The sequence below is a fragment of the Strigops habroptila genome, chromosome 8, assembly GCF_004027225.2.
Source record: "Strigops habroptila isolate Jane chromosome 8, bStrHab1.2.pri, whole genome shotgun sequence".
NCBI lineage: Eukaryota > Metazoa > Chordata > Aves > Psittaciformes > Psittacidae > Strigops > Strigops habroptila.
The window spans coordinates 41,816,069-41,832,129 of NC_044284.2; the positions used below are offsets into that span (position 1 = coordinate 41,816,069).

Sequence of the window (16,061 nt, forward strand, 5' to 3'; positions counted from 1 at the left end):
GGAGGAATGTATCTCAAGTTTTTCTTGAGGAGGGGTGATATTTGTTCCTGTTTCTTCATGGCAGAGCTGCGGGAGAGCAGCCAGGGCTGGGGGAGAAGGGAGCAGCAGTGTCACAAATCTCCCTCGGGCTCATTCCTTGGTAGTGAATGCAGTTATGAGAGATGGAGCAGGTTTGCGAAACCAGGTCTGATGGTACAGAAATTTGATCTGGGCAAGAAAACATAGCCCCAAACCACATAAACCCCCAGCATGGTGTTAAGGAGCCTTGTATCTGTGTTTCAGCAGAAGAAAATTCTGTTTTTTCCTTCCTAGACACTTTTTTTTCCCCTTTATTTTGCAGTGTCATATGGTGTAAATCACATAAAACTTTCCAAGTCAACATTGGAACAAGGCGTTTTGATTTGTTTCCCAAAACAGTACATTTCAGTACGGCTGAAAGGATTTTTTTTTTTTTTCCTTTTTTTTATAGAATCCCTTCCCAGGGAATTTTAGGTTTCGCTATGCTTTGAAACTCAGCCAAGCTTGTACACGGCAGAATCTCTTGCAGATTTACTGAGAGAAACTGCTGTCTTCAGGCGAGCAGTTGGGAGGAGTCAGAGGCAGCATTGGGAATAGCCCCATCCCTGGCGTGGCTGCAGTGGGATATAATGGTCCTCCATCCTGCATACATCACCCATGGTTTTAGGGGCAGCAGGAGCTGGGGGTACTTGTAAGCCCTGCGTGGTCCCCCGAGCAGCTGCAGATATCGCCCTGCTTTGGGGATGATGGGATGTTCATGATAAATCTGTGCCTGGCCAAGTACTGGGGGGGTTACAGGCGAGATGGCAGTTTGTGTGTTGTGACTGTCTCTGGCTACCAGTGGGAACATGTCAGGTAAAGCAAGGGAATAGAAGGCTTTAGGATACAGAAGAGGCTGGAGAATAGACAGATAGGAGAGAGAAGGAAGCAGAGATGGAATATATTAGGGCACTAAAGGATTTGCCCATGCTGCACATCCCTGCTAGAGTTTTCTAGCCATTGTCAGATACAGCTGGTTAGGAAAACAAATCTCTTTAACCTTTTGTTGTTGTTCTAGTGGCATTGAAGTGGGAGGTATTGATATTCGCAGATCTGTTTTCCAGCTCCTCCCCTTCATCATGGGTACTGTCAGGGGCAGGGAAGGGAGTGTGATGCCACAGGGGGCAACCATCTCCAGCATCAGGTCTGATGTGCTTTCGTTGGTGCTACGCTGATGCCAGCAGCCAAGGAAGGATGGTGGGGACATCACAAGAAGGGACAAGCCAGAGCAGAGCTGGTACTGAAGGGCTGTTGGAGACTCAGAGTGATGAAGCCAAGCTGGTCTCTGTGTTTGGGTGTGTGCAGACACAGATGGCTTCATTTCTATGTGGGTACCCAGCGCAGGCAGGTTTGGTACACGCGTTCCTGCCTGCAGAGAGGTCCGGCGGCGCTCAGGGATGAGTGCTCCCACGTGGCCAGGTTGGCGTGGGCAGCTGTGGTGCCGATCAGAGTATTGTATTTGTACATGGGTGCCGTTGGTGCAGATGGCTCGGGGCTGTTTGACGAGTGGGTGGCCAGATGGACGCATGTGGATGCTATCATGTGTTGGTGCCTAACGTGGTGCGTGGATGCATTTGAAGGCGCGGCCACTTGCTGCGGGCGCCTGCAACTCACTCTCTGCCTTGAGCGTGGCACCAGGCTGTTCCCATGCACGTGGCCGCAAGGAGGCAATCACCAGTGTGACTCACCTGGGGGCTGAGGGTATCGCAGGACGGCAGCGAGATGCCCCCCATCTCGCCTGCATGAGCTCTGCGTGCACGCAAGTGCCTGGTCCCATGTGGTTGGAATATATTTGCTTGCATGTCCTGCACACACACATAGCATTTGCAAAAAGCAAAACCTGTAAATCACTGCATGCACATTTGCATATGCTCGGGGCTGTTTGCTTGGAGCTGTGCATATCTGAATCTCTTCTGAGCTGATACAAAGGATAAAGCTCTCAATTGCCCCAGCTGCCTCAAGTCAGTGAGAGTGAAGGGCACCAAGAGCCCTGTTACGATTCTCTGCTTTGGGGCTGCTCAGGTGATGGGCTCTGTGGCTTCTCAGCCCTGGGCTCGTGCCTTGCTTTTCCTGGGGAGCTTCACGTTCCCCTCTGCAGTCTCAGGGCAGCATCAATCCACAGCAATGGCTCTGAGCAGCTCGGGGCTGGCCTGATGCATTGCTTCCTCTTTCAAATTTCTCTTTCATGTGTTGCTCGGGAGAAGTGAATTTGGAGCAGTTTGAAAGAGTTGTTAAATATCCAGGGATGTACTGGGGCTTCTGAGGGGCGGCAGCCTGCACTGCGGTCCCCGTGCCGCTGCTGCACAGCTGGCCGGCGTGGGGAAGGCTCCGTGGCCCCCACAGAATGGATCACAGCACGTGAGTGTGAGTGCCGGCAGCCCTGCAGGCAGCTCGTTGCCGGTGTGTGAGCACGTAAGTGCAGAGGGTTCACTGCTGGCTGCTGCGCTCTGGCATCCCAGCAGCTGGTGGCCGACAGGCAGAGAGATGCCGGCTGCCCGGCGTTGGGGGGACACCTCTCTGTATTGCCCACACGAGTCAAAGGAGGGGTGAAGAGGGAATTGAACCCATTTGTTTTTCCTCCCCAGAAGAGACAGGCGAAGGAGACACCACATGTCGATGTGGGAGCCACGCAGCAGCCACCTGTATGTGGGCCGGGGGGGCGCGTGTCATCTGTGGCTCCTGTGCTTCCTGTGCGTCCGCGGGGCTGGAGTGCACACTGCTCCCCGCTGGCCGCCTCGGCGGGGGGGGTCATGTGTGTGTGCCTGTATTTAGTGTGCTCGTTTGCACCCCGTTTGTGTGTGTACGCGTGTGCATTTGTGGATTTGTGCGTGCAGCCGTGGTTTCGTGTGTGCCAAACCTCCTCGTGTGTGTGCCATGCAGTATGTGTGTCGGTGCGTGTTGCTACCCGTGGATGTGCAATCACGCATGCTCGGGGGGTGAGCAGTGTATGTACACGTGTGTGCTCATGGGTGTTTCTGTGTGCCTAGGTGTGTTGGGAAGGGCCTGTCTGTCTTCTCCAGGGTGTTTGTGTGCGTATTTACAACTCTGCAAAATTTCATGGCATAGCCCGGGCCTCCCTAGAGCACAGCTACAGGAAAACAGAGAAGCCCAGTACAGCTCCTTCCCCTGCAGACAGCCAAAACTGCTGCTTCCCAAGCCTTGGGGCAGGCTTCCTACCTGGGATGTGCTGGGTGAGAGGCTGTCTTGGCCAGGTGTAGCTGAGCACAGGGAGAGAGGGGACCTCCTGCACCCGGTGAGGAGGACATCTCCCATTGACCTGAGAAAGGCAGGTCTTGTACCTGGCATCTTTTCCCCTCTTACTGTCCTGATCCCATCAGGACTGCCACTCTTGCTTGCAAGTTGGCTTTTATTGTCAGAGTTGCCTGCAGCATCATTTGTACCATTAGGGCAGTGCTGCTTCGAAAAGGAGCCCAGCTCCAAGAAGCTGATGATGCAGAGACATCCCCAGTGCAAGGAGGAAATCCCCAGCTGCAGTGAGAGGGCATTGCCCATATTTAGGAAGGTGCCCCTAGGCAATCACACAAGAGGAAGATGGTCATTGCCTGTCTGGGATAGGGCAAGCCAGGGTTTTGGGTGCTCCAGCAAGCTGGGCACACTGAAAGCTTCAGGGCAGCTATGGGGCTGCTAGGACTGGTCCTCCATCAGCTGATGCCTTCTGAAGGGACAGAAGTTCAGTCTCAGCCTTGTTTCCAGTCCCTGCTAGCACCAAAAGGATGCTGGAGGACTGAGGATGAAGCAGAAATCCAGCCCATAGCCCTGGGGATGGCATTTTCTTCTCCCTGGGATTCCCAAATTGAATCCAGGGTGTGTACTTCAATGGGGGGTGGCTGGGACGCCAACCTCTCACTGTCCCATTATAGGAGGGAGCGTCGCCGGCGGCACCACATGTCGGTGTGGGAGCAGCGCACCAGCCAGCTGCGCCGGCACATGCAGATGTCCAGCCAGGAGGGCATCAACAAGGATGAGCCACCCCTCATCAACCCCCATGCCAGCATCTTCCGCAGGAAGAAACCGGGGGATGGCGTCACCCTGGAGAAATGCACCGAGGAGCAGGGTGGCAAGGGTGAGCGGCTGCCAGCTGAGGCACCCGAGCAGCCAGCCCCGGGAGCCAACCCTGGCGGTGGTGAGGACAGGAGGAGCCCATCGCCCCGGGCCAAGAGAGACAAGGAGCCATGGCACCAGAAATCATGCCACGGGAACTGTGAGCTGGGCGAGCAGGATGGGGCAGGAGGTGGCATCGAGGACAGGGCCAGGATGAGACAGAGCCAGCGGCGCAGCCGGCACCGCAGAGCCCGGATGGAGGGGAAGGAGCCAGCTGGCACCCTGGGGAGCCGCTCGGCCAGCCAGGAGATGAGTCTGGAGGAGGTCAGCCCCACGGAAGGGGTGCAGGATGGGGACCAGTGCGGGGACATGGCCGCAGCAGAGGCGCTGATTCAGGGGGAGACAGCAGCGAGCGGGGAGCCCATCAGGTTGGTACCTAGGGAGGGCATCTTGGAGTTCCTACAGCTTCTTATCTTCAACCCTTATCTTCATGCACCTCTTTTTCTCCCACATCTGTCCTGCAGGACAAACGGGGTATCTGCCAGTGATGCCGAGCTGGTTGGGACCACTGAGGAGGGGGTCCCCCCACAAGTGGCACCTGAGCCCAGGGGGAAGATGGGCAGCCTGATGGAGCAGGACTGCAGCAGCCTGGACACCAGTGAGCAAGCACTGCTAGAGGCCAGCCGCACCGTCAGCCGGAGCGAGCCTGACCTCTCCTCCATAACCCCCACCACTGAGAAGGCCACGGAGAGCACCACCATCATGATCGATGTCCACGACTCCACTGTGGTACAGAGTGAGGACCCATCTCTCTTTCCTGAGTCCCTCTCCCACCCCTCAGGGACCCTGCAGGGGTGGAAAGCTGTTTGCACGGCTTCTCCTAGCTGCATCCATCAAATGGGGAGCTTTCCTTGCTGCTCCTTGCAGCACCTACCTCCAGCACCCCAGTTGTGCAGCACAGTGCTGGTGTGCCACCATCCCATGGGGAGCTTCTCCTTTTCTTACCTCCTTGCTACCCACCCCTTCGCCTGATCCCTCCTTCCCCCTTCCTTTCTGCTTGGGCAAAGCACATGCATCCCCTGTTTTTCCTAACGCATTCACAGCCTCCACCCAGCTTGCTGCCACTCAAACTCCTTAGCAGCATCCTTGCTGTCAAGGTGAGCACTTTAAACAGTGTTATTAATTAAACAGCACTGTGAAAGCTGGCCTTGTTAAAACCCTTTTCATCTGCTTCATCCTGGCAGCTTGTGTCTTCTCTTCTGGTCCCTCTTCCCCTAATGGCATGGGGATGCAAAGCAGAAACCAGTGGGGTTGCATGTGCCCAGGTGGCAGTGACACCCCAGGGTGCTGTCTGGGTACAAGGCTGGGCAAAGGCTCTCGCTTTCTTGCAGTTAGCAACAAGACAGATGGTGAAGCCAGCCCCTTAAAGGAGGCTGAGACCAAAGAGGACGAGGAGGAGATGGAAAAGAAGAAGCGGAAGAAGGAGAAAAGTGAGACAGGCAAAGCAATGGTGCCGCACAGTTCCATGTTCATCTTCAGCACCACCAACCCGTGAGACATTTTTTTGGACTGTAGGAGCCTGTTGCCAGGGAGGGCTGCAAGGGGAAGGCCCCTAGACATCACTGAAAACAGGGAATGCCCTTGGGAAGGGGGTTGGATAGCTCCCAAACAGCCTGGATAAGCAGCCACGGTGTTCCCCAAGCTTCAGCAGTGCTCTCCCTCTGTGCCAGCCACACTCCTGGTTTTCTCTCCCAACTGCTGATTGTTAGGTGTGACTTTTATTCAACGCTTGTTACATTTAAGTGCAGTTTTCTGCTCCCCCATAGCTCTTGCCCAGCTCCAACAGCCTGGAAGAATAAGTACCCCAATTTCTCAGGGACTGTCCCTGGCTGGCCATGGGTTGCCTGGGGGCCTGGGACAGCCGAGCAAAGAGGTCATCGAGCCCAAGGTACTCTTGGGCTCCCTTGTTTTTCTCCTTAGTCTTTGCTGCCCTGTTCTGCCCTGAAAGCCAGTGATGTGGGGTGGATTTTGCATGTGGGATATGCCTGGGGCATGCCAGGGGCTCACAAGTCAGGCTGTCTCCCTGCAGGGTGCGGAGGGCTTGCCACTACATCGTCAATCTGCGCTACTTCGAGATGTGCATCCTTCTGGTGATCGCCGCCAGCAGCATTGCCCTTGCAGCAGAGGATCCCGTCCTCACCAACTCCGACCGCAACAAAGTGATTGCAAACGTCCCCCATTCTCCCCATCATGCAGGCAGTGGTCCTGTAGGGTTTTAGCTTCTGCAGTGGGGCACATGTGAGACATGGATCAGGGCAGCCAGTGGCAGCACCTGCGCAGCGCCAAGGGGTCTGGCTTCTTTCCCAACACTTTCCTTTATAAACCCTGAAAATTGCTCTCAGTCTCCTACACGTGGGGTTTGGAGCCTGGGGAGCAGACCAGGGCACCTTGTTGACAATAAAGTAGCTTGAACTGTAGAGATGCTGACGTGAACAGGCTCTGGTATGGGCGAGCATGATTCTGGCTCACAGGTTTCAGAGCTGCTTGCACCATCCACAGGAAATGTTTCCCTTCCACCTACACAGGCTGGATTTATGGCTGTCCTGAAGTCTTAGAGAACAGGCTGGATTTGGGGCAAGCAAGCCAAGCCACCGTCTGCGCCTGAGCCAGACGGGCCCCAGTGCAGGGTGGTGGTGGGTTCTGGGTGAGCACAAGCAAGCCCGTTTGCTTGACAGCGGCTGCAGAGTGCCTGTGCCCTCTCTCTGTAGGTCCTGAGGTATTTTGACTATGTCTTCACCGGTGTTTTCACCTTCGAGATGGTTATCAAGGTAAGAGCGCTTGCAGGCTGGCTGTGCTGGAGGTGCTGAGTCCTGCAGTATCCATGCAGCGAGTGGGAAATAGCTCAGTTTTTCAGTTCTGGTCCAAATTTGGGTGATTTTGGAGTCACAGCGGGTGGCTGGGGAGGGCACGCGCCATTCCATGCCACACCAGTGCCAGGGCACGTCAGGGGTGTCGGTCGGTGGGAAGTGGAGAGAGGAGATGGTGAGGGGGCAGGAGAGGCGGCCATGAGGGGTAAGGGGAGATCCTGAGGGGAGAGCAGGGGCAGCCGTGAGGGGAGATCCTGAGGCGAGAGCAGTGGTGGCTGTGAAGGGAGATCCTGAGGGGAGAGCAGGGGTGGCCATGAGGGGTGAGGGGAGATCGTGAGATGAGAGCGGGGGCAGCCATGAGGCTTGAGGGGCAGCCATGGGCTGTGAGGGGTAGGGGTGGCAGCTATATAGTGTGGGCCACTATAAGGGGGCAGATGAGAGGTGGTTGTGACTGAAGATTGTGAGGGGCAGCCATGAGGGGAGATCTTGAGGGGAGATCAGCTTGCCCTTAGTGACTTGGTTTAGTGATGGGCTTGGTAGTCCTGGGATAATGGTTGGGCTTGATGATCTGAAAGGTCTTTTCCAACTTAGCTGATCTATTATTCTATGATGGAGACCTAAACCCTGGTACTCAGCAGTGGGAGTCAAGAATGCTCAGCACTGCTTTTATCAGCCTTCAGGCTCCCACTGAATATAATGCTTTTTGATATATACCCAAGGTGCAGGGAGGACAGGTCTGCTGCTCCCCCTTGGTGTCCCTGTCCTGCATCATGTCCTGCCTGCAGCTGCTTCCACCTCATGGCCGAGCTGCTTATTCCCTGCCTGTTTTTCTCACTGTTTCTCCTCTCCAGATGATTGATCAGGGCTTGATCCTGCAGGATGGCTCCTACTTTCGAGACCTCTGGAACATCCTGGATTTCATCGTTGTGGTGGGAGCGCTGGTGGCTTTTGCCTTGGCGTAAGTGGCTGTTGTTGTTGTTGGCTCCCTGCCTTCCCTTGGCTGGGGTGGGAGGAGGATGCAACTGTGTGTTACAGCTGCTAGACCTTGATTTTTGTTCTTATTTCTCTGCACCCTTCTGCTCTGCTTCTGGAATGGCTCCTGGCAGCGGTGCGTGGCTGCTCCAGAGAGATATTTCTCCTTGTTTGTCAAATGCTGGTGAGCAAGCAGGCAGGGGTCAAGGCAAAGCAAGATGCAGATGCTAGGAGGTTGGTGGTGAAAGAGGACTTGAAAGAGCACAGAAGGGACTGTTAGAGAGGTAAAAAGACCTGAGGGTGGCAAAATTACACACCTGCTATGCATCCTGGGGTGCACAGACAGCAAAAGCAGCAGCCTGCCAGGTGGAGCTCCCCTCTGAAGATGTTTGTGCTGAAAATGGTTCTGCCCACCTGGTGACTTATCCTCTGCCCTGGGGAGAGACCATTGCCCTGAAGTCCTGCAGGGATGGAGATGCAGCTAGTGGGGTTTGTGCCTGCATCCTCTGCAGCGTCATAGTGAGGGCAGAGTGCTTGCTCTGCGGTATGTCCCTGCTGACCATCACCTTGCAGTTTGACACTGGTACCAAGCTTGTGGCACACGCAGGTCTTCCTCTGCAGGGTGGCTTAATGTCTTTAATGCCCATGCCATGGAGGGCAGGAACATCCAGGGATGAGTTTCATGCAGCTCTGCCCTCCTCCATGCTGCTGATTGGACAGGTGGTACAGTGAGAGTGCAGGGAGGAATGTGCTGGTACCCAGAGAGTGGGTGCCAATGTGATACTTGCAGACAAGGGGCATCCCCTGGTCCCCAGGGCTGTTGTTTCTCATTAGTGCCTGTGGAGGGAGAGGAGAAGAGAGGAGAGGCTCACACTCCTTTGTCATGCTGTTGTTCTCTCTTTGTGCTTTTGACACTGGCGGTGGTGACGTTAGTGCTGGTGAGAGGGATTGGAGCCCTGTCCTTGTCCACAGCTCAGGTACTGTGTGAGGCTCTTGGAGTGGCTGAGTCCAAGCCTCAAGATCCCTTGATGGATTACAGCCCATAATCCATCCCTCCCACCTCACCCAAGGCCAGGTGGCAGCTCCTTTTCCTTGCTCTTACCCACTTGCACCTTCCCTGGCTCATTGCTTTTGCCTTCCTCACCCTCCTCACCCACTTCCTCTCCTGGTGCTTTCTGCCGCTGCTCTCTCCTCGGGAGGAGCATGGGAGAATTCAGCTTGCTCAGCACAGGGGTGAAGCAGCCTCTGGGCAAGGAAGGGGGCTGACTGCAGACCCTGGCATGGGGAAGGACCATGGGGCAGTTTTGCCAGCTGGGGACATTGCTCTGAGCCACCCAGGATGGATTGAGCATCTCCAGGGTCTGGCTGAGCCTCCCTTTGTTAGGACAGCCCCTCAAAGCATGCCGGGGGGGGGGGGGGGGCAGGCTCAAGGATATCAGCAGCTTTAAGATGCACTGGGTGGTTTGAGGAATTTCAGGAGGACAAGGGAGTCTTTTCCTTCCAAGGCTGGAAGGAAAGTCTTCCATCAAGACTTTTTGATGGCTAGAGGTCCATAGGTTGATGCCTCAGCCTGCTCCTGGGTGGATGGATGTCCTTACCACTGCTAAGAGTACCATAATCTGTTAGCTTACTGTTCTCTTGCCCCCACCCCACAAAGGTGGCACGGTTCCTGGGGTGGCTGCTGGAGCTAGCAGGGTCCCCATGTGCCAGTGCTGAGCCTGTGGGGAAGCTGCTGTGCCCTTTCCAGCTCTGCTTGCCACCTGTTTGCCTCCCAGCCTCTCAAGGGAAGGACAGGTCCCTTTGGGCAAAGGGCAGCTGAATTCTTGAGGGTGAGCACTACCACTGGCTGTGGCAATGCAGCAAGAATCTGTGTTGCCTGCTCACTCTTGCAGCCGTAGCCAGGTAGATACCGAGTTGCTTGTGTCATGGATGAGGGCTCTTTATAATGTAAACCTGCAGCATTGTCCCTCTCCCCCACATCCAGTGGTGGCTCCTGCTGGAGATGATCTCATGGCTTTGGGGGTGAGGGAAACAAAGGAACTGCAGCGATTTCTGATGGGTTTATACACTATAAAGCATTTATAAGAACACCTGCCTCTCCCCTTGGTAGCCCATCACTGCTGCGGAGCTGCATGATATTCTCCATCTATACATGCCCCAACCCATCGCTCTCCCTCCTTCTTTCTCTCCCTCCCTCTTGGTTTCGAGAGGAAAACTGGTGGTGATGTTTGAATCATCTCCTTTTCTTCTCTTTCCATGAGCAGTTTGATGTGGGGCTGGGGTGGGGTAAATGTCGTCTGTCTCCCCCTCCTTGCCTCCACCCAGCACAGTGGGCAAAGCAATGCCCACAGGGTGGCTGCAATGATTATGTGGTTGAGAGCAGCTGGTGACATGGCAGAAGTACTTCCTGGTAGAAGTATTGCTGAGACATGCCATGCTGTTAGGGTTTTCTGCCCCTTTTGCCTCCCTCTGCAGCTTGGTTTTCCCACAGGGGTCCGGGGTAGCCATGGGCACAGCAGGAGGTCTCTGAGCTCATCCGGTGGCGCCACCATCATCTGCTGGCTATTGGTGCCACATCAAAATCATCAATAAGCAGGTGCTCGCCCATAAAGCCATCTCTTCGTGCGCTGTAGTGGCTTGTCCACTGCCTCCTTGGAGCCAATACATCCTGAGCAAGAGACCGGCTCGGCTCATCTGTAGCTCTCCACATAGAAAGCTAATACGTCAATCCAAACACAGCCTAAATAAAAAGCCCAATATAAAACCATAAATCTCCAAAGAGTTCAAATTAAATTAGCTGAAATAACCAGAACCATAACTAAAGACCTTCCTCACTTTTGTCTCCCATGGCACCATCCGAGGAGGCATTGTGCAGAGGAGCAGCGCTCACTTGCAGCTTTGCAGAGCTGCCAAGAGGCGGTGATGCCTCTGCCTGTGGACTTGCAGCAGTGGAAAAGGCTGAGCGGTGGAAAGGTTGGGTGGTCAGTGTGTAGCCCTCATTGTCTTACCTGGCGAGCAGTGGCAGGTGTTTCCCTACACAGAGGTACCCAGCAAAGGGGCCTCTTTCCTTGACAAGCATCATCTCCTTGTGCCCGTCAGCACCAGTGTCTGGAAGGAAGAATGACCCGTGCCTACTGCAGAATAATCTGGGGTGAGGCTGGTCAGGACAGTGGTCTGATATCCCATCATGGAAGTGCTACAAAGTTAAACTGTCACCTTTTCAACACATCTTCCATCTGTTTCACTAACATACAGCCAGAGTCTTGGGTTATTTTTATGTTTTTTAAGAAATATTTTACTTTTTAGGCTTTACTGACAGTGCTGAGCACTCTGTGTGCACGTTGCAGGGACTCAGCTCAAGCAAGGGATAGAGGTTTGTTTCCAGCAAGGGACCTTGTAGACCACCTTGGCTTGTCCAAACGGATGTCCTGCTGCGTTGTAGGAGATCCTGCACTGCAGCTCAGGCTCTTAATCAGTGGATTTCTTGATGGAGGTGATTTAGCAGAGTTAGCCTGTTTGGATGGGAACTACTGTGGCCTTGCAGGTAGGTTCCCACCTGCCTTTGGCTGGCTGGGGCCGAGCCCCAAGGTCTCTCCCCAACTCCTGGCTGAGGAGCACCATGCGCCTGCCTGCTGTTACCCACTGTCCCACTCTCTGCGGGTTCCTTTCGCAGCAGGGGTTTCACTATGTGCCCCTTTCCCAAAACCTCCAGCAGGGTGGGCAGGGGCTCGTGGCTTGCTGGGTGAGTCCCTCCCAGCAGATAAGCCCCATCCTGGAGGACACAAGGTGGTCTACTCATCGTGCCTTTCAACCTACACATGGGGCAGCGAGGGCTGCCACAGGGTCCCTGCATCTGAGAGACTGCAGTCGTCCCCATGCAGCTCCCCTGATGCTTTTCTTACCTTCTTCCTCTCCTCTCTCTTTTTCCTTCTCTCTGCTGGCACTGTTTGGTGGCTGCCGGGCTGGATCGCCAACAGGAATGCTTTGGGGTAACTATGCCAGTCATGTCGCTGTGGGGTGCTGCCCTGGGGAGATGGGTGCAGGCGGGTGTCCATCCAAAACCTGGGCTGCGTTTGCGGAGGCTGGAGTACACTGCTCTGCATGCATCCCTGTATTGCCCTGGGATGCATTAAAGGTGGTGTGCTCTGGGAAAGTGCAGGTGGGATTTTCTTTGCAAGCAAGCAATTCCTTGCCTTCAGAGGAAGGTGCTTTTGTTGCACGTTTCAGTGTGTGTCTGGTACACAGAGAGGGTGTGGAGCACAGGAGGAGCTCCCAGGGGAGCACAGGAAAAGTGGTGTCCATCTCAGAGCAGAGCGCTCTGCCCTAGTGGGGGCTTTGCCAGCACTGAAGTACCACAGGGACACATGGGATGTGGTTCATGCCAAGCTGAGGGGTCTGGGGAGAGCTCAGGCTTGGTTGTAGACTGAATAAATAAATCCACGGGAGGTTTCCTGAAGCCTGAAGAGGTCCCTCCTTGTCAGATCTAAAGCGCTGCAGTTTAATTGTCGTTGATGGCAGCTTGCACCAACTGAGCACTCAAATCCTTGCCCCAGCCCTGAGTCACATGCCCCAGCCGCTTACCCAGGCCCTGATACTAAGCAGAACAGGAACCACGAGGTGCAATGTGAGTCCTGCTTGTACAACTGCTTCCCATGCATTTGTGAGGCTGTTCTCCTAGGGAGGACTATGAATTAGTGGTTTGTTTACACCTCTTCATGATTATGCCCAATATTGCGCTCCTTTAACCCTTGCAAAGGAGCTGTGTAATTTGGAGCATCTGTTGTTGTAAATCATTTCCTTGATGTTTTTTGAGGATGCCTGGTGGATCTAAACTGTGTCACCTTCACCAGGACCTTTCTGTTCCATCCTGGGATCCAGCCCATGGGCTTTAGTTAAAATACAAGGTTTAAAATGGTATTGTGGTTGGGATTAATCATCATATTCAATAAGTTAGTGTCCTGAGGGGGCTTTTCTAAATAATTCTACTGGTAAGCTCTGCCTCAGCTGACTTGGGGTGGAGGCAAGTACAGCCCTGATCTGGAGAGAGAGGAGATGGCTGAGGTATTACATGTGTGTGAGATAGATGACCAGGCTGACCATGTTATATAGTGCTGATGGAATAAGGCATAAAGCTGTAAGAGACAGTATTTGTGTGAACAAACCAAGCACAGAGCAGGTGCTTCTGTATGTGAAAGTAAGGACCATGAATCTTGAGTTTAAACCGGAATGGAAAAGACATTGTGAGACACCTGCATGTACAGCCCATTGAGTGCATTTCCCTCATTTTGTTATGAGTTTCTTGCAACCAGTAATAATGCTAGAAAACAATTTGCAGTGGTGGTGGCCTTTTGCAAGCCACATCTGCAAACGGTACATATCTGCAGCAGGGAAGCAAACCTCCTTGCCCTATTGAGTGGCATGGCTTGGGGACATGGTGGAAGGCAGCGTGCTCTTGCTCAGGGAGAGGAGACCTGGCATCGCAATGCTTCCCACAATGAGGGGGGTTGTAAGGTTGCTGCTCCCCAGTGAAAGGGAAAGGTGGTAATCCTGAGGAGGAGAGAATTGTTTCTTTTTCATCTCTACCAGCCGTCAATGTGTGTGCTGGAGAAGACTCATGTAGGTGGGCTGAGCACTCAACAGTCGCACGTTTGTGGGCCCCCTGTTCCCATCCTTACGTGTGCAGGAAGCGGGGGGGTTGTCATCAGTTGAAACCCCCAGACAATCTAGCCCTGGGGCTCCAAGATTATTGTCTCTCTGTTTCATTTTTGGGTGCGTGTGCCTCCCTCTGATGCGATAGGACCAACAAGGGCCGGGATATCAAGACCATCAAGTCTCTCCGTGTGCTACGAGTCTTGAGGCCCCTGAAAACCATCAAGCGACTGCCCAAACTGAAGGTAACGGTCCCCATCTCCTGCCTTACATCTGTCTTCTTCAGCATGGACCCATGCACGCAGGGACCATGCACATCGATTTGCTCGTGAGCAATGAACAAGTAGTTTTCAAAGCATTTGCCATTTTAGGAGCCCCATTTTCAAACACAACATCCTTCAGGCTGCTTCATATCTGAAGATACAATGAGTTATTAAAAGCAAGCCTGTATCTCTGCAAGGTGTCAGAGTTAGTTGTTTTGCCAGGGAAATTGGGGCTGGAGTGGACATGAGGCAGATATCTGGCAAAGGCCAGATACTCTCCTGATAAAATAAGCTGCCCCGGCTTTGGGATAGCTCAAATCTCTTTCCAAAGCATCTTGCAAACAACTTGGGACTGTGTGTGCTGTGCTGTCTTGGTGTTGCACTGGAGAGGGATTTCCCATCTCAATAGAGAGATTATTTATGCAGCAACAGTAGGATTATGGATTTCCCTACCTTAGCTGATGGGGTATAGAGCCAAAAAGGAGAAAGAGACCAAGGAAGCCCTATTTTTTTTCTTACAAGAGGTTATATGGCTGATGGATGAGACCTAGGGTGGCACCCCAGAGACTTGGATTTTGACCGCATCTTTTCTTCGTGATCAATGGATATATTCAGCCCATGTCAGTTCATTTCTGGACACCTCTGTTTCCACCACAAAGCAGGGATAAGGACATTCCTCTCTTTCTTAAAGTGCTGTGAGAACTAGGCCTGAGAGCACAGTCTGGGCAGGTGCTGCTATTGTAGGCAGAGGTAGTTGCTCTGTCTTGTTATTTGGGGTGATGTGAAACAATGAAGTGTTTACTAATTGGTCTACAGTTCTGCTAATTGCATCATTGGGGTGGTCCCCTGTCTGCTACCTTGATTGCAGAGAACATTGAAGACATAAATATTCATCTCTGCTTCTGTCTCAGGGGCTGCATGGTGTTTGTGTGCGTGCTGGGGGTAGTCTTGGTGTTAAACTTGTTATTAAAATAGCTCTTTGCTTGCGAGAAGGCCCAGCTCTTTTCTCCTTTTCCCACCACAAGTGTAAGATGTTTTTCCACATGATAGTCTGGTTTTGGTCCTGCCCTTTGCCAAGACTGTGGGTTCCCCAAGGTGAGTTATGCCCTCTCCTGCAGGCTGTCTTTGACTGCGTCGTGACTTCTCTCAAGAATGTCTTCAATATCCTCATCGTCTACAAGCTCTTCATGTTCATCTTTGCTGTCATTGCTGTTCAGCTCTTCAAGGGGAAATTTTTCTACTGCACTGACAGCTCTAAGGACACGGAGAAGGACTGCATGTAGGTGCCCTGTTCAGTAGGTCCGATGCTGCTGACACCTCTGGCAAAGGCAGGGTGCTCTTCTACGGTTCCCAGTTAAGTCCTTGGTCATGACCCGCTCTTGGACGTAGTCTCTTGGGGTGGACAGCATGGGCTGAGCCCTGTACCCGTTGCTGTATCAGCACTGTGCATCCTTGCATGGGATGCGAGATGCAGAGCCCCGTATTTTCCTCCTGTTCTCTTTCTGCCTCTCTCTTCCCATTTGCTTTTCCCTTTTCTGCTTTCCCTGGGTTGTTATCCAGCCTCTCCCCATTTTTCCCTCCAGCCTTGCAGAAGTAGAGGTGCCCCCCCTCCGTGCACACACACTGAACCAGGGTTTAAAGCCATTGTCTCATAGTCTGGCAGCTTAAAAAGCAAGGTCACTGCTCTCTCCCAACCTTGCAGAGGGAACTATGTGGACCATGAGAAGAACAAGATGGAGGTGAAGTGCCGGGAATGGAAACGCCATGAGTTTCACTATGACAATATAATCTGGGCTTTGCTCACCCTCTTCACAGTCTCCACCGGCGAGGGTTGGCCCCAGTGAGTATTCTGCTTCACCTGCCCCCTTGAATGGGGGTGGTCGGGTTAATAACTGACTACACCCAGGCAGGATTGAGAGAGGAACTGCTGGTCAGGGAGGAGGAAAGGAAGGGTGAGAAATTATGTCAGGACAAAAGAGCTTTTAGCCCCCATATGAAGCTGGGACTGTGGATGGGTTAGCTTCTTCCTTGGGGAGTGAATGATGGATAATCCCTTATCCTGTGTGGCTCTGAGCAATATTTTAGGTCAATTTTAGCGATGATCATAGGACTAGACCTCTCTCAGTGCTCATGTGAGCTTAGGCAATTTTTTTTCTCTGTGTATAGAGCACAGGAAAATCCATTTTCCATC

At 53.3% G+C, this 16,061-nt stretch overlaps 1 protein-coding gene across 8 annotated transcripts in view; it reads left to right on the plus strand.

Moving 5' to 3' along the window:
* CACNA1E (calcium voltage-gated channel subunit alpha1 E) overlaps positions 1-16,061 on the plus strand; it is a 141,546-nt gene that overhangs the window by 98,844 nt on the left and 26,641 nt on the right. For 6 of the 8 annotated variants that reach the window (XM_030495458.1, XM_030495463.1, XM_030495461.1 and 3 more), the window contains 11 exons: positions 2,643-2,699; positions 3,939-4,547; positions 4,644-4,915; positions 5,511-5,670; positions 6,209-6,338; positions 6,888-6,947; positions 7,838-7,944; positions 11,936-11,947; positions 13,756-13,852; positions 14,989-15,149; positions 15,573-15,710. In XM_030495458.1, coding sequence (XP_030351318.1) covers positions 2,643-2,699; positions 3,939-4,547; positions 4,644-4,915; positions 5,511-5,670; positions 6,209-6,338; positions 6,888-6,947; positions 7,838-7,944; positions 11,936-11,947; positions 13,756-13,852; positions 14,989-15,149; positions 15,573-15,710 — 1,803 coding nt within the window. The remainder of the gene's footprint in view (positions 1-2,642; positions 2,700-3,938; positions 4,548-4,643; positions 4,916-5,510; positions 5,671-6,208; positions 6,339-6,887; positions 6,948-7,837; positions 7,945-11,935; positions 11,948-13,755; positions 13,853-14,988; positions 15,150-15,572; positions 15,711-16,061) is intronic. The other 2 variants (XM_030495460.1, XM_030495466.1) reach the window with 1 other exon arrangement.